The sequence below is a fragment of the Mesoplodon bidens genome, assembly GCF_964165515.1.
Source record: "Mesoplodon bidens genome assembly, chromosome: 8".
NCBI classification, from domain to species: Eukaryota; Metazoa; Chordata; class Mammalia; order Artiodactyla; family Ziphiidae; genus Mesoplodon; species Mesoplodon bidens.
In genome coordinates, this window is record NC_138165.1 from 66124948 (window position 1) to 66151814 (window position 26867).

Sequence of the window (26867 nt, forward strand, 5' to 3'; positions counted from 1 at the left end):
TTATTAGAGAAATACAAATCAAAACCACAATTAGGTATCACCTCAGACCTGTCAGAATGGCTGTCATCAAAAAGTCTACAAACAACAAATGTTGGAGAGGATGTGGAGAAAAGGGAACCCTTGTACACTTGATGGAATGTAAATTGGTGCTGCCACTGTGGAAGAGATTCCTTAGAAAACTAAAAATAGAACTACCATATGATCCAGCAATCCCACTCCTATGTATATATCCAGAAAAAATTAAAACACTTGAAAAGATACATGCTTCCCAATGTTCAGAGCAGCACTATGTACAATAGCTAAGACATGGAAGCAGTCTAAGTGCCCATCAACAGATGACTGGATAAATAAGAGATGGTATGTGTGTGTGTGTGTGTGTGTCTGTATATATATAAAATGCAATATTACTCAGCCATAAAAAAGAATGAAATATTGCCATTTGCAGCAATCTGGATGGACCTAGAGAATATTATGCTTAGTGAAATAAGTTAGAGAAGAAAAATACTACATGATATCACTTATATGTGGAATCTAAAAACTAATAAAATGAATATATATACAAAATAGAAACAGACTCACAGATATAGAAAACAAACTGTGGTGACCAAAGGGGGGAGGAAGCAGGGTGGGACAAATTAGGGATATGGGATTAACAAATACAAATTACTATATATAAAATAGATAAGCAACAAGGCTATACTTGGGAGTTATACCCATTATCTTGTAATAATCTATAATGGAATAGCACAGGGAATTATACTCATTATCTTACAACAACCTATTCTGGAATATAATCTGCAAAAATACTGAATCACTAGGCTGTACACCTGAAACTAACACAATATTATAAATAAACTATACTTCAATAAGAAAGGGGGAATTTGGTAGTACTTATATATTTCTTGATGAAAAAAACCCCCAGTAAAACCACTATAAATGTGGCATAGCTTATAGCATTATAAGGATATTTTATTTCATTTCCTTTACAAGAAACCTCCTTTAAGGAATAAAGTAAAAAAGAAAACCACCATCTGGATTTTCCTATAGGTTTGTGGTGATTATTAGTGCAAGAAAATGTAAAAATACCTGGAAAGAATCCCTGTATGTTACATGTCATCAAGTGAAATGTTTGAAAATAGTGACTCAGGGCATGGAAAATCTATTTCCTTAATTAAAAACAATTATTTTAATTAGTGTAAAGTCATATGTGAAAGTTCTAAAAATTATTTGTAATTCATAACATACTGAACATACTCATTAAGATACCTAATTCTTTAAGTCTTATAAGGAATGAGGCCATTCCCTTTAGCTGTAGGTCATTATTCATAGACAAGTCGGCAAAATAACAACAGAGAATATTTGTCAAGAGTATATAGCATTTTTATGTTCTACAAAAAAATTTTTATGTTAAATATTCAAATATTTTCTGATTTTAATAAAATACATTTTTATAACTGAACTCCTTCCAATATTAAAGATAGCTCAGTACTTTTTGTACTTAAAGGGTGAGATATACGCCTTCTGGATAGATGACTACAATTTGGTCTAATTTTCCCCATACAATTATTATACCTCTTAGACAAACCAAGCTTAGTTGTACCCCAATTGACAATAAGATTTAAATCTTCTGGAAGCAAAGTATTTGGTCTCGTGTTGTCCTCTCTTATTTTATTACCAAGAGTCTTCTTTGAATTGTGGTTAACACGTTTACAGTCCTTGTTTATCTTCTGGCTTTGACCGGCGTGGTGTTTTTTACTGATACATGGGTTTTCCTCTCCAGCTGGATATATAATATTCTTGTGATCAACAGAAGGAAAAAACATTTCAGATGATATTTTTCCAAAGGATCCAGTGGGTAAATCTTGGAGATAGCTGGCGAAATGTTGGCTAATTTTATATTCATAGATTGTTTTTCTTGAATTTGAATCATCTACTTTGACAGAATACAGATCATCTATTGTTATATTCTGATAAGTATCTATTGGACTTTGAGGCGTAGTCAACTTTTCAGAATTATGCTGAGGTATGATAGGTAAAATTCCAAGTCCATTTTGTTTTAATACTAATCCAGTACCAGGAATAAAAAGTTCTGGTTCTTTCTGTTTTGACAGATGAATGATGTTTGTGTTTGAAACAGATTGATGTGCATGTCCATTCACTGCTCTATCTTTCCAGATTAAAGGGTTATATATAACTTGTCCATCAATAGGGCATGAATTGCACTTGTGGAGTAACCAACTGTCAATACACTTCCTATGAAACTTAAAAAAAAGTTATGTTAATCAGAGATATATTATCTTGTTTATAATGTATACTATCCATGTAAAATTTCCCCACTTTCATTATTGTGTTACTTTTAACACTGTTTCATAATATTGGAAGGTAATAAAATTCATCAAGTTTTATGGAAATATTTTGAAGTTCTCTTAAAAATGTAATTGGTTAGAGACTGATCTTCATTTTCCACATTAAAATGAAAAGCCTTCTATGGATACCATTTTTGCAATTTCATTAAAAACTCACTACTTATTCAAGACATTAATTTCACTGTTGCTTTCTAATGAATGAAAATGATTAAGTAATAAAAATGTCATAGCCAACTAGAGTTGAAAATTGATATGATGATGGTAAGACATAACGTGACAAATCACCTTCTAGGGAAGAAAACAAATTATCAGTCATTATAAGTAAGGGTGACTCTAAAGCTATAAAAGTTTATTTATTAAAACAACTTTATCTCAGAAAAAACCTGGTTACCACTACATAGTGATTCAGCAACTTTAGACTTTGATTCCAGTAAGTTCATTTGAAATAATAATAAACTATGTCAAATTAAGCATTTCTGTTTCATCTAAAGAATCATAAAAATAACATTAAAAAGTTAGTATTCTATAAGCCTTTTCCTTTTACAGGTAACTAAAGTAGATAAGAGAATCTAACTTAAAGTGCCATTTTATCTTTCCTCAATAGTTTATACAGAAATGAATCCTAATTAATAGGAATCCATCCTTGGGGGACAGAGCTGCCTTCTCAATAGTCTCCGCTCTAGCTTTCTGCACACACTGTTCAATTTGAACATCTCTGCTCATAATTCAACTAAAAAGTAAAAGGAGAGACTTAAATTGCCACTTCATTTGTGAAAACTGGCCCTACAGGGAAAGTCAGACTAAAATGATGTGACTTCTACCTTGTGAGTACATGGTAGCAATCTTGTATGCTGACCAGGATGAAATGCCTTCAAACAAAGTCGACACTGGTAGCCTGGAGCAAGCAGCTTATTATTCTTTGTGATCAGTAAGAGAGGCAGTGACCTTACCACGTGTTTTGGTGTGTAAACTTGGCTAAATGAGAATAAACAGAGAGACATGAATGGTCATATGTGATTGTAGATAAGGAAGTAATCAATAGTACAGGTAATAACCTCCAAATAAATAATGCGAATGAACCCAGTGCTTTCTAGAACTGAAGATAATAAATCTCGTACATTATAAAGTTACAAAATCTATTGTATTGACCTTGAACAAGATGGATCCAACTTCAACATCAACTTCATAAGGAACAAAATTTAATTTAGTCATTTCAAATAAAAATACTAACCTGAATTTTTTTGATTTGTACTTTTTAACATCAATGAAACCAGAACATAATTTTGGTGAGAACCATATACTCAAATTATTTCAGATTGAGCCAACACACAGGTTTGTGTTTAGAAAAATACAACCCAATTCACTCTGTCATCTGGTAGGAAGTAAGATACGTGGTAAAACATATTAAATATTCCAGGCTACTATTATAAACTGGTAGGTCATAATCTATGAGGAGACATTTCACTTGGGGTATATGCTTATTACTTCTGTATTGTTAGACCACGTTAATGAACTCTAAAGATACCAACCCCATTTTTGTACCAAAAGTACCAACAAACATAACTAAGATTACACAATGTAAATATGATGCCACTAGCAACTGATAAAACAATATTAAAAAACAAAATCTTGGTTAAAAGGTTAGATGCATTCCTATTATTCAAAAGTCATTCAGAATAAAGTTCAAATATATTCTGTAGAAAACGTTATACTTCTCATTACTCTTCAGACAAACTTTCATCATGCTACAAAAATTGCTTCTACCAAGGTCATTTAATTGTCAACTAAAAAGAATCTGTGTGTTTCTATTATTTCAGGTTGTTAATCACTTTAAAAAAAATCTTGAAACTCTCTCCTTTTACTTATTCCATTTTCTCTGCCTAGAATGTCCTTCTATCCCTAATATTCTCTTGTCTCCTCCCACAATACCTCCTAAACCATTAGTTATACAGTATATCATTCTAATAGGTTGAAGTGTGATACCCAGCCAGGGCCAAGGGAAATGGAGATGGAGAGACTTTGTATAGGCTCCTTTCATACCCACAAAGCATTTTATGCTCCACAAGAGTTGTGGTCTCTGAAGTGTGTGGAGCACCCACAGGGCATGGGCTAGATATCCACTGGGTTGGACAGAAATCTATCTATCTATCTATCTATCTACCTATCTACTATATATATGTGGGATAGAAATACATATATACACACATACATATGTATAAACAAGCACAATTTTTGTTTGGTTAATTCATTGAAATGGTCCCTTAAAAAATATTTCAATTTTATCCCATCCTATTAAAATGAGCTTTGTATATATTTTATAGTGTACCTAATATGTTAATTATACACGGTATGTTTAATTTTCTTTAATTGATACGAAGTATGGCAAAAGGTCTGGATGACTGTCCACTAGTCAGAGTTTTGAAATACAACCAATCCCCTTAGCATTCTCCTTCCCTCGGGGTGGAATAGAGGGCAATAAGGAAAGAAAGCCTTCCTTCCCATAGAGGTCATTTACGTCAAAGCAAATCTCAAAGCTCCCTGTATTTTTCCTTTACATAACATATATCAGTTTTAATTTTACATTTATTTAGATGATCACTTAATTGCTGAGGAAATTAGATATCCCTAATACCTAGTACAATCTCTGGTAGAATTAATAATAATAATAGACAGCATTATTTGAATATTTACTGTGTATATTAATTCATTTCATATGCACAAAATTCCTGAGACTGGTTTTTATAATTATCCCCATTTTAAAGATAAAAATGTGGCAAGGAGAAGTGAAGTAACTAGCCCAAAAGTTGCATAGCCAACCTATGGTTGTACTAGGATTGGATTTAAGCATTCTGACTCCAGAGCCTTGCTCTTCACTTGAATACCATGTCACCTAGTATATATAATAAGTACTCAATACATATTTATTGAATAAAGAAATGAATAAAACTTATCAGAACTGAAAAATTATTTAAATATCCCAAGAAATATGAATTTCACTGAGAATCTCACCCTTGCTTTTCTTGAAAATGTGGCATCTTTTCTATCTCATTTTTAATATCTATATATTTTACAGTTTCATCTGATCTTTTTTCCAACGATCTCCATTTTTGATTTCTCTTCTGTAATAGGTAAAAGGTAAATGTTATTTTGCAAATTGTGGAAGCTTTTATCTTGTGCATTAAATCAGTAGGCTGTGTATCAATAACAAAATAATGTAAATAAATACTCATCATTTTAAAAGATAGCTTTTTAACACATTAAAGAATTTGCAAATTATTAGTGAGTCTAATATACTGTTGCACAGCTCCTATAACATTACTTTTTAAGGTAAAAATATTTATCTATTAATCAATAATGGTAATTGTGGATGTTTTATCTTGTGTAGTAAGTAGAAGGTAGCATTATTACTCAGCATCAGTAGATACTTATTTACTTGTTAGATTCAAATGATAGCAATAAAATTCCATGATGTAAGAAATTTTAAAACCGTAAATCATTGTCAGTAGCATTATAAGTCATTTTGTAGTGTTGAGATCTTTTTTAAAATGAATTTTCAAGCTTGATGGCTGTAATTTCTGTCCTTAAGATTTATGTGTGATATCATTACATATTTGTTATTGTGTTGGATTTTATAAATTACCAATATAAGAACTGATTGCCTATAAATCCTTATGAAAAAGAATTCTCCAAAAATTATGGTCTTTGGTTTTTATTCAAGCACAGTCAGCTCTATTCCAGAGGGTTACCTATTCTTAGATTTTACTTAGATTTACAATAGGAAAATACAAACACTATATGAAGTTCAAGATGGATACTGTACCTCACGAAATGTAAATGAGTGAGAAAGATGGCAGCAGCTATCAAAACAATCCTGGCATAAGTGATATTCTATACATTCGGTACACCTAAAAATGCAAAACACCAAAACATACAAGAAAAAATCCAATTATTTTGATTGTTTTTGGTGAAAAATTCTGGCCAAGATTTGCTGGGAACTATGCAGATATGACAAGGCCCATCTTAAATCTCACCCCATATTAGCTTCCTGTTGCTACTGAAACAAATTACAACAAATTTAGCAGCTTAAACAACACTTTATTATCTTACAGTTTTGTAGGTCAGAAGTCTGACATGGGTCTCAATGGGTTTAAAATCAAGGGGTCCAGAGAATGGCATTTCTTTTTGGAGGTTATAGAGATCTGTTTCTTTGCCTTTTCTTCTAGAGGCTGCCCACCTTCCTTAGCTTAGCTTGTGGCACTTTCCTCCATCTTCAAAGCAAGCAATGCAGAATCTCTCTGTGCCTTTCTTCCATATTCACATATCCCTTTGACTCTCTTCTTTGTTGCCCTCTTCCACTTTTAAGAACTCTTGTGATTATACACTGAGCCCAGGCAATCCAAGATAACCTCCTTATTTCAAGGTCAGATGATTAGCAACCTGAATTTCATCTGCAACCTTAATCCCCCTACAACATGTAACCTAACATACAGGTTCTGGGCATGAGGATGTGGATATATTTGGGAGGGCATTATTTTGCCTACCACATATCCCTACCATGATGTCTTCCTGGAATGCTTTATCTTTCCTTTATCTCTTTTTCTAAGTTCCTTTAGGATGTACAGTCTATTGGACATTCTATCATTTGATTACCCAGTGTTTTCCTATATTTCATGAATACTAGAGTTATACTTAGCAGAATAGTTCTTGAAAACAGGAATTGTACTATATTCCTTCTCTGTCCTCACAAAATAGAAAAAGGTATATGTATAAAAAGTTTGCAATAAAAATCATTGATATACTAAAAAACTTCATTTTCCACAAAGCTCAATCTAAACATGTATCACTTATAAAAATTTTGCCACAAGCAGAGAATTTTAATTTACTTTCAGCAATATTCACCAAAAATAACATTTCAAGCAAATAAAGTTATTTTCTTACTCAAGTTATCAAAGAATTAGAAGACTATTTCTAAGAGAAATCTGGGAAAATATATCCTTCAGACATCTTAGAAGCAGCAAGTATTAATTTATTCATTATTATTGTTTATACATACATGGAAGATTCTTAATAATTAACATCAACCAATCAAAGCAATGGTGCGGTTTATTCAATACATCAAATTATGCTGGGCTACAAAAAGTTAAGTATCTCTATATTTTAATATATATATATGATAGTTTTGGAATTAACTTCTTAAAAGGTAAGTAGCTATATTATGAAACTTTAATGAAGAGGAACTGAAAAGCTTACTAGTTTACCTTATCTCCTACTCAAACCATTACTAAAACTCCCAGAAATAGTTTTTTCAGGCTAATGGCTGAAATGTTAGCATCTGAGGGAGTGGAAGGAGATATGGATGTGAATAATTGTGAGCCAAATGTGTAGAGAAGTTACTCTGAAAGCAGAGTGCAGAGCAGCAGGCAGGGAGCAGAACAGTGGAGAATGCCTGTATTGAGGGGTAGTAGGAAGAATCACCCTTGGGGACAGAAATAGCAGTCAGAGGGACAGAGGAGAGCATTGTCATTAACAAAATACTTAAAAGCAAGATTTGAGATCATTTACCAAAGCCACCCACGCATTAACAATTTGAGGAATACAGCACTATAAAAACTGAAAATTTTACACCGTGGCTTTCACCTGTCCTTGTCACCCCCAGCTGTTCCTCCCAACCCACCTTTCCACACGTTACCTTAGCCCCTTATTGTTCTTACCCACCCCTCTTGAAAAAATTCAGATTGCCCCCAAAATGGCTGCTAATGCCAAATATCGTCTTTCCTTTTTCTAGAATTCTCTTTAGCCAACATTCCTGAAACTAGCTGAACACCTCCTGCTAAACCTTATAAAAATTCTGCCCTTCTTCCTCAAGTGAGCTTTCTCAGGCTTGCTGTTTTCAATAAAGACTTTTGCTAATGGTGCTCTGGTTGATTTACTTCTATGTGACACATTGAGAAAACAAAGGACTAAAACAGTTTAAAGGAGAAAGGTATCATTCACCATTGGGGGTGATTAAAAACAGGTTTATGTTTTTATGAGAGGGTTTTAAAAATATTAATTAGACTCATCATAATGTAATTCCAGGAAGAGTGAAAAGTAAACTGATGCATTTTAGAAAAAAGTTTAACAAAGACTGAAGCAAAATATTTTCTTCTTAACATACAGTTAAGATTTCAATTAAGAAAGCACAATATGCCAAGCACAGCAATTAATTGATGTTTTAGTGTGGAATTGTGGGAAAGTTTGAGGAATACTCAAAAAGTAATGAAAATTTCTCTCTCTAATAAGTATCTTGTTTTTGTTAAGGTATAAGATGTGAAAGAAAACAAAACATGCATCATTGCAGTTTGGAGTTGGGGAACTCGAGTTCAGTTGATCTAGTCAATATCCCTCTGGCTCAGTCCTAGGAGTTTTTGGCAATGACCTCATTGGTGGTTCAAAGAAAGTTACAGGGGGTGAGAGGTCTATCTAGCAGGGCTCTGATCTTGGAAACTCATTTAGGCCAAACTACAAAGCCTGTGTTCAGAGCTTCCAAGAAAGAATGCTACTTCAGACTCTCAATCTAGACTGGAATGCAAAGCCAATACTCTGTGTGAGTAAAGAAAATAAAACAACTGAAATTCTTAAGGTACTGGGCTGACACAGATCACTAGTCTGAAAATCCTAAATAAGTAGCCATCTTTAAGGCAAACACACTATATAGAGGAGGAAAAGAAGAAGCCTAAATGACTAGTACTCTAATGTTCAAAGTTTCCTAAAATTTAAAAAAAAGTTAGACTACAAATTTATAATATTACTGATTGATACTTACTTATAACACTTCCCTTCAACTGGAAATTGTTGACAGTTATTACAGGGAATTCCAAGGTGTTTGTCTAGTCGCTCTTTCTCAACTGTAGCCACAAGTTTGCTAGAGTTTTTGAATTCCTCTAAAATAAGTTTTAATGGTGCAAAGTCTTTCCTACACAAGGGACATTTCAACATGGAAGTGTGTGATATCTTATCCTGATATTCAGCTAAGATCTTCATGCATTTTATATGAACACTGTTGCCACAGCCAAACCTGTTAGAAATAAAATCCAGTTTTACCATTTGTATACAGCAAAGTTATATATATATATATATTTTTTTTCTGTGCTACCATATTTATTTCCTATAAAAATAGATTCTGAACTGATTCTCCAGATATAGCTTGATTACACACATAAACACTATTTTATCTATCTAATCTAATCTATCATATTTAATTTAGTACATCAGAATTCCAAACAAAATCTTTTCCATTTCAGTGAAATGGTGGTAAAAAATTTTGCATCATTATAATATTTTTATTTTTAAAGTGAGAATGCATATAGTCTTAACAAAAAGGAAAATTATAACAATAATTATTGTTTTTAAACAAGAAGCATCACTGAGAGCAGGGGTGTCACCTTATTTTTCTAGAAGTCACACAATATGAATGTGGTTGTACCCAATAAATATCTGCTGAGAGAAATAATATTTGGGGAAATAGTAATTTTAAAATATGCAAAAGAAGCAGCTATGTGAAAAAAATACATGTGGATGAAAATTTTGGTAAATAATCAGGAAAAAAAAAAGAATTGAAAAGTTCAATACCAAATGGTTGCCCAAATTTTCCAAGTCCAAATTTACAGTGCCTTTGAAGAATGGTTAAGTACAATACTCTCAATAAACATTTATGTATAAGTGATATTTTGAATTATTTAAAGATAAAATTTAGAAAAGCTGAAGAGAATTTTTATCATTTTAAAGTAAAATAATCTTCACTTTCAGAAAAACTGTTTGTAACTACTCTAAGCCGTGGCATTTATTCATGTGTATAAAACAGAAACATGAAAATTATCTACTTTAATAGCTTAAAGTGAAAAAGTAAATAAAGTGGAGTTATTTTTTAACTTTCATCCTTTAAAATGTAGCCCAGAAATATTTAGAGTTAGCATAGGACCTCTCACAACATGTTAGGAAATAAAAGAAGGCCAATTAAGTATAATTGTTTAAATATGTATTATTTTTCTATCAACATGTTTCATAACATATTACAAATATATTGAACTAGAATTTTTTCATAAGTTTCCAGAATCCAAAGAAAAATCACGTCACCTGCAAAAGGTGACAGGAAGCTTTTTCTCTAAAAGTACTTCTTGACAAATAGAGCATATATCATCTGAACTAATTTCCTTCTGTTTAATGTAACCATCTTCTTCAATCTGTGCATTTTCATTGTTCCTTCCTTGTTGGGGAGTTTGAACTCGATGTATCCCTCGAAGCAAGTTGCTGATTTCTCTTTCCACAAGACCTAATCGCAAAGCAGCTAACGATAAATTCCAAAGTATTAAAATTCAGTGGCAAATTGGAGACAAAGAAACAACTTAGGCGGAAAGTTAGGATTTTTTCCCCAAATATCAGAAAGATTGAATTATTACACTGACATTTACCACTTTTCGTATTCCTTTCAGAGCCAAAAGGTCAGAAAAGAGTCATTTATAAAAAGAATAGAAGTTATCTCTTGTTTTCCTGTTACTGAAAAGAGTCAGTGTAACCAGTGCATTATAAAGGTTTCAGATTAATTATATGACAGTGTTCCTCCTTGGATTGGTGTTATAATCATCTCTTACATTTTGATCTGTTCTCTTGTTCATAAACAAATATTTATCATCATACAGGAGTATTAAAAGAAATGGGCACAAATACAGAAAGGAGAAGAGAGATTCGAGTAGTTAGTGTAATTAACATTTGTTAGATGAATAAATTAGTAAATAGATAATGAGAGATGAAGACACAGTTGCGCTTATTTTCCTTAGTTTTACGTCCCCACAAGTGTCTCGGTAGCCACATTCTTCATAGATTTGGTCAGTATTCCTCAGGACAATCTGTTAGGAACTATACTGCCTATACATTTGGGATACACAGTCTTTGAATTCTGAATTTTCTCCATCCTGCTGTCCTTCTAAGAAATGGTGTACTAAGTGCATATAGTTTTGATCAAGGCATCTTAGATTCCTTTTTTCTCTGGCCCATTCCCATGCCCCTCTTCTTTCCCTCTTTTTAACATAATTTAAATGCCAGCTGTTGTTGGTCCCTTGAGTTCTATTCATTTTATATATTCTTTAATACATAGAGATTAAAAAATCATTTGCAAGATAATGAAAAGCTCCGTTTTCCCTAAAAAGATTACCAATTAAACATTAACAATACTGAAAACATCACAGTTACATTTCAATACAGAAATCTCTGTTCCTTGTCTGAGGTGGCATGGCAGGTGGAATGTGGGAGGATATCATATTTTAATTAATCATTACTTTGGAGGATGAGGGCTATTTGTCACAGAGACACAGAAACATCTGCTCCCTATAGAAATGAGGAGGAAAATGAAGACAGAAGACTGTGCTTTGGGGGATAAAGATTCTCTAGAGCAGCAGAAATACTGAAACATAAAACTTCATAAGAGGAGCTGGCTACAAACTGTTCTATGTGGTATAACATGAATTGGAGAATAAAAGGGAGAAACAAAATCTTCTGAAATTAATTTGGAAAAATTAATGTATGAGACTATAAAAGAATATTCTTTCATAAAGGAGAGTAAGACAGCTAACCTTATCAGATATCATAATGTATTATAAAAAAACAAAACTCACTATAAAAATTATGAAACAAGGATGAAAAGAAGCACTATTTAATAGCTGTTATTGAGATAACTAGGTAGAAATATGGAGAAAATTAAATTACTTCAAACCAAATACCAACCTCCAATTTATATCAATACAACTACACATGGATGCTATAAAGAAGAATAAAAATAAAATAGAAAACCTAGCAGAAAAAAAATCTCTAAAATACTATGGAAGATAGACAACTTTCAAAGTACCAAAACAATATACATAAAAGTAAAAATGGTCAGATTTAGCAACACACAAAAATCCATATACATATATATAAAACAAAATTTAATGAAACCATATAAAAAAGAATTATGACATTAGGAAAACATTTGCAAAGAGGGGTAATCCCTATATTTAGGAAGAGTGTGTAGTTTTATCCCAATAAATAAATAGCCAAAGTTTAATTTACACATGTTGTACAAATATTAAAGTCAACAGATGTTCAATCTCATTAATATCAAAAGAAAAGTGAGTTAAAATCAAAATGAGGTGCAGACACAGAATAAATCTAAATAAAAGGTAATAAATAAATAGAATGTTACATCTTGTTTGCCTTATGTTATTTTCTCTTTTTATTTGAAAAAGTTATTTCAGGGCACTTTAGATCCTAAGGGTATGTTAGATGTATGGAAGAATGAAAACTATTTTCTTACTTAATTTACTAGGAATGAATAGATTACTACGAACTTTGTATCTGTTATTTTTTCCCACTTTGTGTGACTTAGTCTTTTTTTCTAATATTATAGAAATATTATTAGCTTTTCAAAATATTTCCATGTATCTTTATTTTCTTTGGAGACTTAAATATGCTGTTAATGTCTTCCATTTTATGCTTAAGTAATATGGTTAAATATGCCTAAAACATGAATCCAAAAAGCAAAGCTAGCAGAAAATTGATATACTGCTGAAATCATAAATCAGCAAAAGTATTGCTATAAAGCAATACCTATGGGTGACTGACATAAAAATATTAATACTTAAAAAGGAAAAAAAACTCGAACTCACAGATACAGAGAACAGATTGATGGTTGCCAGATGTTGGGCCAGGGGACGGCTAGGAGGTAGGAGAAATGGCTGAAGGTGGTCAAAAGGTACAGACTTCCACTTATAAAATAAATAAGTCATGGGGACATAATGTACAGCATGGTGACTATAGTTAATAGTACTCTGCTGCATATTTGAAGGTTGCTAAGAGAATAAATCTTAAAAATTCTCATCTCAAGAAAAAAAAATTGTAACTGTGTGGTAATGGATGTTAACTGGATTAATTGTGTTGATCATTTTGCAATATATACTTACATTGAATCATTAAGTTTTACCCAAAACTAATATAATGTTATATGTCAATTATATCTCAGTAAAAAAATAATAGTTTTACTGCAAGATCCAGTTAATGAGACTTCAGGCGACACAAATAATTGAGAGAAGAAAAAGTTTCATTTACAAAGAATATAACAGGTAGTCAGAAGTAAATTAAATGCCTAAAATGGAAGAATGTTAAATAAATTATGATATACCATACACTATCATGGTATATCATAGTTTAATATTCACTGATGACTTGAATGAGAGAGACTACATAGCACTGAAAATATAAAGTAACAGTGTGTGACAAAAGCAGAACACAGAATTCCCACAGACTATTAGGTATACATAAATACAAGGTCAAAAAAGAAAAGAGAAAATAAAATGTTTATTATATCTTTGTGGTGGGTATTTAAAAAATTTTCCTAAATGCAGCTTTTATTTTATCCATAAATATTTAATTGAGAAAGGGACAAGATGGCATTTCCTAGACATTGTATTTAGGAAAAACCATTAGGTAATGAAGCCAGGTTTTACTGGGAAGCATTTGTTTGGGTGATGGAAAATAATATTCAGTGTTCAAAAACTGATATCTTTATAAAAAAATCCTATGTAATCATCTTTATAGGTCTTCAAAAATAAAAGAGAATCTCGGGTTTCTTGTATGCAACACTAGGGCACAAATAATTGTTTCCAGATTTGTTTTAGAAAATAATCTATGAATGATGTTCAAAATGCTTCTGCTTCACTACCTTCTTCTCCACACTTATGTACATACTTTACATAATATTATTGAATAATTGTTTATAGCTTTCTTTGAATTACTTTAATTTTCAAACTTTCATTTAAATGATAAATTTCAACATTATTGAGACATACTTTCTTTGAATATTTGTGCACAAAGGATTTTCTCAACATTGAGTAGCTAAAACGTCTTTTAAATATGAGGTATAGAAATATTTTATTTTAGTAGGAAATATAATTTTTCAAAATTAATATATAGGATCAAATTTAAACATTTAAAAAATTTCCTACTATATGGATATTTATAAAAAGAATAAGATGTGGTTTCTGCCTTCAAGAGCACAAAGGATATGATATAAAGTATTAGATTGATCCATATGAAATTGCTATATTTGTAGATGAAAAAATATTGGCAATTCATATGATTCAATTTATTAAAAAAATCACCTAGTAGAGTTCCTAATATGCAGTACAATAAATATTTGTTGAGTGTAATTGGGTAGAGCTGTACTGTTCAATATGGTAGCCATTAGCCATATGTGGCTACTGAGAACCTGAAATGTGGATAGTGTGACTGAAAATTGAATTTTAAATTTTGTCTTATTTAAAGTTAAATGGAAAACTGATAATCTATAGTTTCTGGAAAATTTATGTTTATAACAATTTGGGTATTATATGAATTTATTTTTCAACTGAATATTTTATGATGTCTAAATGCAGATCAAGCATTTCCAATGAAAATATAGTGTCTGAGGTGAGATGCATTGTAAATGTAAAATAAACACTAGATTTTGAAGGCAGTATGAAAAAACATTAAAATATCATAATTTTTATATTGATTACATGCTGACATGATATTTTGATGTATTGGGTTAAATTAAAATATGTTATTAAAACTAATTTTCCTGGGCCTCCCTGGTGGTGCAGTGGTTGAGAGTCCGCCTGCCGATGCAGGGGATACGGGTTCGTGCCCCGGTCTGGGAGGATCCCATATGCCGCGGAGCGGCTGGGCCCGTGAGCCATGGCCGTTAAGCCTGTGCATCCGGAGCCTGTGCTCCGCAACGGGAGAGGCCACAACAGTGAGAGGCCCGCATACCGCAAAAAAAAAAAAAAAAAAAAAAAACTAATTTTCCTGTTTATTTTTACTTTCTATAATATGTTACCAGAAAATTACATATGTGGTTCACATCATATTTCTGTTGGGTAGCCCTAGTATAGAAGCTTGTGAAAATGATATGGAAAATAGTGTAGATAATAACTAAGACTTTGGAGAGGATGTGAGCATTTAACTTCAGGTGTATACAATGGAGAAATAGAGAAGAAAACAATATCCATGAACTCATCCAACCTAATTATTGTGTATGAAGGGACTGGGAGAGAGGGTGAAGTACAGAGTAGGTGACATTTCAGAAAGAACCTTTTGTCTACAATGTGAAGGAGAAAGCAACAAAGTGCAGGTGCTGGAAACAGGGAGGCTACAAAGGACAGTACTAAGGGCTGATGAAGGTTGAACAAAGGTAAGAATGAGGATGGGGAAGTAAAATCACTGTTGAGAAGTAGGTAGGATGTAACATAAACAGGATTTCTTTACGAGAGAAGAGGATGAGAAAGGAAAAACCAGGAGAATGCCAAGGTTTCTAGCTTTGGAGACTAAAGAAAAAGGAAAGCCAATATGTGAGGTAGGGAATACAACAGGAGAGCACATATGGGGGGAATTTACTATTCCAAATGCCTGTGGGACCTCCAAAATTGTGGTGCTCAGAAGGCAGCTGGAAATACTGGTCTGCTGATAAGATGTGGAAATCACTGTTACAGAGGTAACAGGTGGAAACAGAAAATATGAGATGTTTCTAAGAAAATGGGTAGAGAGAAGAATACAAAAGAAAAACCCTTGTGAAACACTAATATTAATTTATTATGTAGTAGGACTTTTAAATGTTAACTGTGTTTGTACTTATATAATATTTGCTTAAATAGAACCAATAACTTGAATTGAAAAAAATTGAAAACTGATTATCACTTTAATTCTTTATGAATATTATAAACATTTATTAATAAATGTTAAATGCCTTTGCAGTTCTTAGATGAATCTAGTATAGGTTAAATAAATCTTTGCAGGAAACATTTCCATAATGATAGCATCTTTATTATAAAATGTATAAATCTAAATAACCTGTGATAGAATTATTTTTCTATCTCTTTTATTTTTGAGGACTCTAGAATTTAATTTTAAATTAAATTTCAAATTGAAAATTATAAAAAAATTCATATGCCTGACTTTAAACTCAATGGAGGTACTGACATAAAAACTATTTAACTGTAAAATACATATATTTTTTTGCATAAAAACTTGTGAGTAAACATTTTTAAATGAAATTATGTATCATGTCAACTATTTCTGGGACCTGAAAAATTACATTTGCCATTTTTCTCATAATTAAAATAAATTTAGATACAGAAACTACTGTAAATCCTTGCTTAGAATTCATGAGGGAAAGTTTTTCTACTGAAAACCTGGCCATTATTTCACCTCATTTTTTATTAAGTGCTTTTTAATGTGAAATGGCATATAAAGTTACATTTTTTGTTAAATAGGAAGAAAAAATGTTCCAACTGTCTTAAATGTAACAAACTGTGTTACAGTTTTCAGATTGTCTGGACAATAACTGTCTAAATTTAGAATATGTCTAAATAAACAATTATTAAACTCGTTAACTTCAAATTAGTAAAAACACACAAACACAACTTACATTCATGATTCCTTGGAAGCCTGAATTTTTTCAACAAGACCCTAATATTCAAAAGTAGAAAAACAAAATAAAACATTTATTTCTGACATAACCTCAAAAGGTATTATTAATTTTAGAATAGGAATGGCATTACAGAATTTATATTGCTGAAAGTGTTAGGGATAAACAAAATTCTCATCAGTTTTCTGTTACAGGAGTCGTTAAATTTTTGTTTTAAAATAAGCATATGTGAAAAAACTATGATACATGGAAACAAAAGACATTTGCAGTAAAGAGATTTGGCAGAGAGAGTCCATGTATTTCTTTATGACATAGAGTAGCCCACAAAGAGAGGTTAGTGAGGGAATCTAAGTATTCACAGCACTCTTTTTAAACTTCCTTGGAAGTTTCTTACTCCTGGAAATGGAGGAATTTTCTGGATAGAGTAACAAATGACTGTTTTCCTATACATACCACTAGGTATGTATAACAGAAAAATACTTTCAAATATCACCAATTATAATGAAATATGACTTTTTTTTAAAAAGTGGGAAATATATATTAAATTCTTACTTAAATATATTAAATATACTTTAGTATGTTAAATACTTGGATTATATTTCCATTAAGTTTATGGTAAACATACTGTAAAAAATTAGTTACATTACATAAAAATCAGAACAGAATGCCCTTGCTCTGAGGAAGCTGGCATAAATAAAAATGGAAAAAACCTATTTTATGTATAATAATAAAACCAAATTGCAAATTTTGAAGGGACCATATTTTATATTTTTATGCTAACTAGAGCAAATAACTTGTGTTAGTAGATGCTCAATAAAAACTGATCAAAACAACAAAAACTTGGTAAATAAAAGCATTGAAAATAACACCTATATGTATATATACTGTTTTCTAACCTATAAAGAAAAGCATTAGAAATATGATACACACTTTTCTTAATTTCTTGTTTGATTTTTTCTCTTAAAATATCAATTACAAACTTTCTATAATAATATAATTAGTGATTTGTTGGTATAAGTATAGTAGGTAAACAAATGAGTTGATGTGGGTTTAAATTACATGGAAGGAATTTTTTTGTTTTTCATTTCTGGGATCACCTATAAACAGGTTCTGACTCTAGAGGAAAAATTTTATATTTGACAGAAGTAATCTTCAGCAGAGTCCTATTTCAATCTTAAAAGATTCATAGTCAAATGCTTATTGAAAAGGAAAATAGTAAAATTTAAAAATATCATAATGAACCATGCAATTATCATCAGTGATGTGAACTGGGGAGATTTTTTGTTTTATTGTTACATTTCACCTTTGTACATAATGAAAATCTAAACATTGATTTTTTTTTCTTATTAAAAACAATAACATTCCAAACATGTAGAGGTGGTAGTATGCTTACCTCACTTTAATTTTTAAACCCCACTTAATTTTTGGGATGCAATAAAATATCCAAAATGATATTGACAAGCTACAACCATTTTATCTTTAAGTTCTCCCAACACCAAATTTCTTTAATCTTGCAGTACTCAAGCCATGAAGAAGGCAAAACATGTAATATACCAAGATGTTCCTTTGTGGAAGATCTTCATTACAATGTCACTTACCAGCATATATGCTTACAAAGTTCCCCTCCTTTCAGAAATATGGCACAATTACAAACATGAGGATTTCCTAGAGAAACCTTCAAAAGAAAAATGCATACTTAAAAAAATGTTCCAGTCAGTTTTTAGAGTTACAGAGTAAAATTAATAGATAATTGGATTAAAATAGATTTCAAGAGATATTTTAGTTTAGGTATTTTAGGTGACTCCAAAATGTTGAACATAGTCTACTGGAACATCTTAATTCTTGACACAAGTCTGATTTTTCACTTCCTTATTCTTTGCCTTGTTAAACAAATTGCACTGTCAGCTAAGACTGTTTTTAAGAGACCTACATTCAGGCAAGAGAAAAGAAATGTAATTTTAAAAACTTGAAAAAAAATCTATAAATTTTTAACTGAAAGGAAATTCTACTTTGCAATGGAGCTAAAGACCTTTTGTAAAGTAGTTCTTCTGGGGTTTTTGTTTTGTGCGTTTCAATTGGTGAGTTTAATTTTATTCAAGAAAACTAATTTTATTCACCAAGTCTGTACTGGCTTAAACTATTTATTAAATGCTCTAAGGGTTATAAAGTGAAAAAAGGACGTCTGAGATAAGCAGCATGACACTAAATTAAAAATTTTCAAGTCAACTCCTGGGAGGTAGAGTGGTGGCTGATTTTTGAGTGGTGAGAATAGGATTTGAGAATATGAAATATCTGTGGTCTTTCAGGAAAATTAAAAAGAATTTTTATTCATTAAGACTTTCCAAGGAATCACCATTTAAGCCATACTTTAAAAGGGTCTTGTTATAGCTTCAGACTGTCTAAAAAGTAAAGAAAACCCGATTTTATTTATTTAGCAAATATATACGTCTTGTAAACAGATTGTACGATTTTCATTTCGTTTGAGTTACAGGGTTAGTGACTGCTAACGGATCTGAGAACGCACGTAAATGCAAACCATATATTCAGATAAAATGTCTCCCGTTTTTAAGCCCAGAGATCAAAGGCCATCATCTTAGAAGAGTTGGATGCAATTTGGAGTCCTAACCTCCAATAATGGAACTTTTCTAACAAATACTATTTCGCTCTGCAATGTGCACATCTTTAGAGTCTGGAACACTCGCGGGTGGGGTTCGGCAGCAAGTGGCCACATACAAGGTGGGCCTGGGGGGACCGCGCGGGTCGGCATGGCAGGGAGCCGAGGCGGGTTGGGGGTGGTAGTTACTCGGAAATCCCTGTTTTCCGGCTCTTCCTCTCTCAGTAGAAAGGAGGTGGGGCCCATCTCTCGTAGGAGGTAGATGTTGCTGCTCAGCGCCTGGTCTTGTTGCCAGTTGAGGCGGTCAATAAAGTGTCTTCGCCTTTCAGAGGCCTTACAGCTTCCGCGAAGCATCTTGTCTGGGTAGGGGCGAAGGCAGCCCCTCCGCAAGGCTTTCAGAGTCGCCCGCCGGTCTCCATGACAACCGCGTGCCCGCCGGTTGCCTTGGAGTCGCAGTGTCCCAGAGTGCCTTGCGCGGAGGTTTGCTTCCGCAGCTCACCCCCGCCTCCACTCCTTCCTGAAGCTACAATCCTGACTGTAGAGTGTTTCTAATACCCAACTGGCTGATTTAAAAGCTGGTGGTCAAAGTCATCGCTGTCAAATCTCTCGCGTTCCTTCTGCTGGTTCCTCGAAGGCGGGGGCTTGTGAATTCTGTGTTAGGATAGTCGCACAACCCGGTTACAGTTTGGGCTCTGGATGCTGAAATTATCCTGTGATGATTCATCATTTTTATCCGAAAGCCCAGAGTGACTGTTGACATTCAACAGTGTTCCACAAACATTTTCCGATTGCGTACTAGGTGCATAATCTGAATGAAGCGCTGGGGGAAGATCAATGATGTGGAAGACAGGATTTTAACCTGGGAAGTTAGACTCTTAAGTAGGGATGTATGTGTTGGTGGGGGGATGGTCTTTAAACGAGGGGAGCATCTTTAAGTTGCATGTTTGTGTAGGGATGGGTGTTTGGGGTGGGGTGCGGAATCCATTGCCTCTATGCCCTCTAAATTTACAAATCCCAATTGAAGGAATAAGCTATGCAATGTTGACTCAATAGTTCAAATTGTCTATGAGCTTTGTTACTACGTTCTAGGGGGAGAGCTGTAATATAGTATGAGTCAAGTAAAGAAGCCACATTACTGCAATATCTCTTTAAGAAATTGAAATCGGGAAATAGCCAGTTGGTGGTGCAAACATAAAGATGGGGGATATTTGTCCCATTTTATCATGGGAGGAACTCACAACTAGATTATGTCAAGAGCAGGAAGGAGAAAATGGCCAAAGGCCCCAGTATGAAAGAAGATGATGGAAATGGCAGCTTTCACATGTGAGACATCTGGATAAACAGCATCTAATCCTAGGTCTAAGGTTTTAACTTAACTAAATTTTATCTCTACTCTCCTATTTTTACTAATAACAACTAATGTACGTACTACCATACTGCCACTTTACCATTAATTTAATGGTGCTAGATGTTAAACCTTATGCATTAAGAAAAAACTACATATTGAAACCACAAGAACTTATAAATTGAATTAACTTAGTTTATTTATTAATACTTATAATTAAAAAAAACTCCAAATAAATGACAGTCTACACTTTCTAAATGATAAGGTGAGTAAGGTTTCAGAGTGAAGGCACTTTATTCAACCACCATTTCCCTCTCTCTCCATATACACACATACATACATAATATATCTCCATATATATTACATATATCATGTATATAGTTATTTAAGAATTACTTTGAAGGGAACTTTAAGAAACAAACAATAGCAAATAATTGTTCAAATTATCTTTGTAAATAAATAAGTAAATTGTTTTATTTATAATTAGGTAATAATACTTGCTACACGTGTAACTGATAAACAGCATTCTCAAAAGATCGCATCTTTAAGACACAATTGTCATTATTTCAACTGAATATAGGTTCATAAATTCTATTTTGGGGAATGATAAAAGTAACAGTATTCATACTTTTATGGAAATTAAAAAAAGAAAGCACAGGTTGCTAGACAGAACTTTAGCTATAAGACATTTGTTTTTGTATCTCTGTTAAGACTTTAAAAACACTTTTATAGCCAGGTGACTATCCCATATGTTTGCTTCATCTCAAGAGTGTGTGACAGGGGTAATATTTTGCAAATATTTAAGAGAATTGTTCCCCTCCAAGTTCCATTTTGAAGCATAATGCCCTGGAAAGAGGGAAGTGGTTAGTGCTAGAAAGTCATTGATAAGCTTTGAATTACATGAACTAAGTTTTAGGCCCTTTAGCAATACAATTTGGTTATAAAAGACAGGAATTAAAAATTATTATAGCTACAGATTAAGATATAAAAAACTGGGCTTAGAGTATTAAGCCTGGGAATTGTATGAAAGAGAATGCCCTGAGGGGTTGGGAAGAAGAATAACAGAAGTCAGTGGAAACAGTCAGCTGCCAATCTCAACATGGGTGGGTATGTGTGTGTTGGGGTAAGAGTGGGAGTAGGTGGAGGGATGGATTGAAACAATGAGCTGGGTTTGGGAAGACGGAGAATATCTAGGGTGTGTGTGTGTGTGTGTGTGTGTGTAGTAGTAGTAGTAGTAGTAGTATTAGTAGTAGTAGTAGTAGTATGCTTACTTCTGAAATAGTGTTAGGGAGGTATAGGCTAGTAGGAAACTTGAGTTTCTAGGTCAGTGCCCTAAAACACGATAAGCAATATGCAGAGGTGCCAGTGGAAGACAGGTAAATGAACTGGAGGTAATGCCCTGGTTCTCAAGGGGTAAAGATATATAATGAATATAGGAATTTGTGTTTACCCCTAGAGAATGGTCACAAAAGAAGGGCAGAATACTAGTGGATACAGAGGGTGCAGAACTCAATGACTTCAAGACTGGAAGCAAATAGAACCAAGGACTCTAGTGGGAGGAAGCAACATGATACCTTCCATTTAAAAAAAATCCAATAGGTCCAGCACAACTCAGTGATTACCAACAGGTGATCAACAGTGGCCACGCTGCAGAAGTGACCAGCAAGAATCCAGGGGACATTGTATGGATTCAAGGTCTCCATCTTTTGTCATCAGACACAAGGTTACATAAGCTTCACTTTCCTCAAACACTCATATACATTTGTGGAGAGAAATAGGTGATGGGTAGAAAACTGAAATGCTAAACATTTTATCCTTAATAGTGACCGAAGTAGCCTTAACATTCCTCTCACCTTGACTAAACTTCAGACAGATTTCTTCTGGACTTTAAGTCCCTGACCTCCCTTTTCTTAGAGAATTTACTTTAGAAAACTTTCAATTGTAAATTCTTTCACTGCCCCTTTGAGATGCAGATTTTCTCACAGAATTTTGCCAGTTTTACAACCTAGTAATATCTTTCTCAAGAACCTGCTAGCCATCCCTTTGAAATAGAATCAAGAAAGATATTCCTCCTATCTCCCAGTTTTTGTGGCAGCATGGAGCCTAACTTTGATAATCACCAAATAGCAAACATAAATGGTCTAATCGCAGTGACCAATCTTATCCTTAAGGTCCTCCAGTACTTTCCAACTAGCTCACCAAAGGATTCAAAACTCCCACCTTTTGTTCCAGTACAGTTGAGGTCAATCTCTCTCCCCTGCTGTAATGTCTTGAATAGACTTCTTTGCCTGTTTACTCTGCCAGTGCAATTTTTCTTTGGCAATATATAACATTTATCAAAAGACTTTATTAAATCAGACTAAATGAGTTTATGAAGTTATGCTTCCCCCCCCCCATTAGGGGAGTAGTGGCTAGCAAGTGATTGGATCATTTATAGAGAGAACATACTTCAATATTTTGCACATCCAAGTCTAATATAAATTTGCAACCAACTATGAGTGTGATTGATACTATTGTTTAAGATGAAAAACTGAGTAGTTAATGTCAGATCCTTTTCAATCTGAAGAGCTTATGAAAATAATAAAAAAATTAAAAAGGTTTCAACCTCTGATATTAAAGTGAACTAGAGAGGGCTGAGATAGGCAGAGTTTTAAGAATGACCCCAATGACTTTTGCCCTTGCATAATTCCCTCTCTTGTGAATATGTCATGTTATATGGCAAAAGAGATTTTGCACATGTAATTAAGGTTACTAATCAGTTGACTGGGTTAATAAAAGGGAGATAATTTGGGTCATCCTAATCTAATCTCACAAATCCTTTAAAAGCAGAGTTTTCTTTGTCTGGTGGCAGAAGGAGAGGCCAGGATTAAAACGTGATTCTCTTGCTGGCCTTGAAGATGGAGGGCTCCATGTGATAAAGCAGTGGTGATGGTGGTGGTAGTGGGGGCTCTGGAAGAAGACAGCAACCTCTGACTAACAGCCAGAAAGGATATGGTGACCTTAGACTTATAGCAACAAAGAACTGGGTTTTGCCAGCAACCTTAATGAGGTTGAAATCAGATTCTTCCCCAGAGCTTCCAGATAAGATTACAGCCTAGCTGATACCTTGATTTTGGCCTTGTAATATCCTGAGCAGAGAACCTAGTCAGGCCTGCCTCAACTTCTGACCTACAGACCTGTAAACTAATAAATGGGTGGTGTTTTAAGCCACTAAGTTTGTGGTCATTTTTTACACAGTAATAGAAAATGAACTGGCAAATTTCAACAAACTACCAGGATATATATGGATGGAAAGTACTGACTGGTGAAAAGGGGGATAAGTGAAGGTATGAACATGGAACAGTTTACTCCTTGTTATCTGCCAGCATTGGGTTGGACAATAGAATCATTCTGGCTGATTCTAAGTATAAAGAAATTTATTATAGCATATAAGTTAGCTTACAGAATATTTAGAAAGGCCACAGAATCAAGGTATGATCCCACTCTAAAGTGAGGCACTCAGGAAAACTGTTCACTCAATGAGATTTTTCCTTTGGAAATCCCTCCCAGTCACTCTAGAAGCTAAGGATTAGATATCAGTACCTCTGCTATTATTGCTACAGAAAAACCAAAGGACTTTTTAACTGTGATTGCTAGTTGGGCTGGGTGGTCTCAAAAGCTTCTCTTCTGCCTTTCAAGTCTTGACAGAAGCTAGTCATGTCTTTACAATCTAGAGGCCAAAAGAAAAAAAAATCTCAGAAATATGGAAAGGGGGTATTAACAAATTGGAGAGCTACCAAAGTGGGTAAGAGGAGAGAGGTAAAAGTGGTTTGGCCAGTCAAAAGTAACACTCGGAGAATAAGAAAGAGCTTTTCAGTATTTAAAATGATTGTCAAATAAAAAGTTCAATAGAAGTTTTGAAAGATGAAGTCAATAATCCAGAATATAAAGCAGAAAGGAAGCAAGATGATAAATATTAAAAAGAAAGAAAGAAAGAGGATTAATGTAAGATGGACAAATTCAGACTATTAAGATTTCCAAAGGGCAGAATGAAGGTGAGGAAATTATCAAAGATTTACTAAAAGATCTTTCCTAAAACAAAAGGGGAGAACTTACCTTCAAGTGGAAAGACCTTATCAAGTGCTGAGTAAAGATGAATGAATAATGATTTATATCATACCTAGATATTTGGCTAATACATTTCAGAACATTGAAGAGAATGAGAAAAACCTAACTGTTTACACTATGGGAAAAATAGGTACAAAAAGGCAAAAATTAGATAAGCATCCAATTTTTCATTTACATCAGGGGATGTTAAAAGAGTGGGAGGAGTTCTGAGGGAAAATGACACCAACACTAGAATTTTATATCTAGCTAAGTTATCAAACAAATATAAGGACACATAGGATTTAGAAAGCTTATCTCCCATGCATGATTAATGAATAAGGCACTAGAGGATGTCTACCAGATAAACCAGTGTTGCTTAAATTTGTATTTAGGTATTATTATTTTTTATTGTTTAATTTTATGCTTAAATGGTTTCTATTAATCAACACCTGTCCTTTTATATCCCAGCTTATTGTGTGATTCACCAATTACTCTGTACAATAAACCCTCTTGCCTTAATTAGCTTGAGTGAGTCTCTGCTTTTTTGTTACCAAATGAGGTAACTTTTTTGTAAGTAAAATGAGGCTCTTCATTAACTTGGTGGTTGTCGAGATATAGAAGAAAGAATGGGTCTCAAGCATAGAATCAAAATGCCTTAGAAACCAATGAGATATGGTTGATAGCAAGAGGGAAGAGTCAAAGATGAGTCTCAAACCCTTGGGAGAGGTAACACAGAAGAAAGAATAGAGTTGGGCAGAAAGATCTTGAGTCCAGATTTAAACATGTCAAGTACAGGTTTAAACATGTTAAGATTGTAGTGCCTGTGGGACATTCAATGAAGATGCATATTAAAAAGTTGGATACATTAGTTTGGACTCATCTTAATGCAATATTGTTTTTTCCCCCAGAAATGACTTAATTGTCATGAAACATTTTTATGTTGAATTATTTATAACTAAGGATTTTGACAATGATTTGATCGGCAAATTGACATAGTAAGAGTACATCAAACTAATATAGCAACATACCATTATTAATTAAGCTTTTATTCTTTTAAAATAATCATATTATTTTAATAAATACATATTTGACCTTCTGTACTTTGAGCACAGAATTGTAATTCATAAAACTTGAATATTTTATTCATTTGATAGTATATTTCTTACCATGAGTCAATAAATTATAATCCTTTTTTATACAGGAGTCCTTTGTGAAATTTTTTGTTAGTGTGAGCTAGTTGCCAAAGGACTGAGCAATTCTGAGCCACCAATAAAATTATGTTTCTAGAGGCACAAATTTGAGGAATCAGTCATGAGCTTATGATGCCTCCAAGGTGATTCAGGTGTGGACATGGACAGCTGGACTCTGTAGATATCATCTTTAGTTCTGTTGCACTGAAACACTTATAAACTGATATCTGTAATATATTTTGGCTTTCCTTCTCAGGGCCCTAAGTGGCAAAAAAAAAAAAAAATCTACTAGCTGAATAGAATGCAAGGTTGTTGCTTGATAAATGAAACATACGACTCTCACTAAGCTACCTTCCAAGACCCCAGTGACGTTACAGTAAAGGAATGTTTTAATAGGAATGAACCCACAAGTACAAAAGGATGAGAGTGGACACAACAGCAACATAATTTTGGAAAATGTTATTGTCATAGCCAGCTGGTGATAGCTGTACATTGAACCTGTGTTGCAAAAGGTGAGAACCAGTCCAGTTTACCTTGAAGAATTCCAGAAGAGCCTAAGGATTAATGGGAACAACTACTTCTGGCAGTTGAAAGATGCAGTGGGATGATATTCTAAAATAAGAAAATTTGATTAAAAGCTGCTTAGGAAGGAGTTATATCCCCAGTTCCCCTTCCTCATTCTGAACATTCAGACAACTTTCTCCACCCAGGTAAATCAGCAGAGATTTATTCTCTGCAGAAGGTAAAACAGAAGGGATCTACATTGGGGGACCCCAAGAATAATCAAGGGTGG

General features: G+C 33.3%; 1 protein-coding gene across 1 annotated transcript; it reads right to left on the reverse strand.

The window, feature by feature from the left end:
- Window positions 1–1448: 1448 nt before the first annotated feature.
- Window positions 1449–19807, reverse strand: ZSWIM2 (zinc finger SWIM-type containing 2; the record flags this gene model as incomplete). Its single annotated transcript, XM_081242386.1, has 9 exons — window positions 1449–2261; window positions 3188–3341; window positions 5376–5485; window positions 6187–6271; window positions 9172–9423; window positions 10482–10692; window positions 16840–16880; window positions 18438–18514; window positions 19643–19807. 9 exons carry the CDS (start codon window positions 19805–19807, stop codon window positions 1449–1451), a joined length of 1908 nt encoding a protein of 635 aa, XP_081098512.1.
- Between the last annotated feature and the right edge of the window lie 7060 nt (window positions 19808–26867).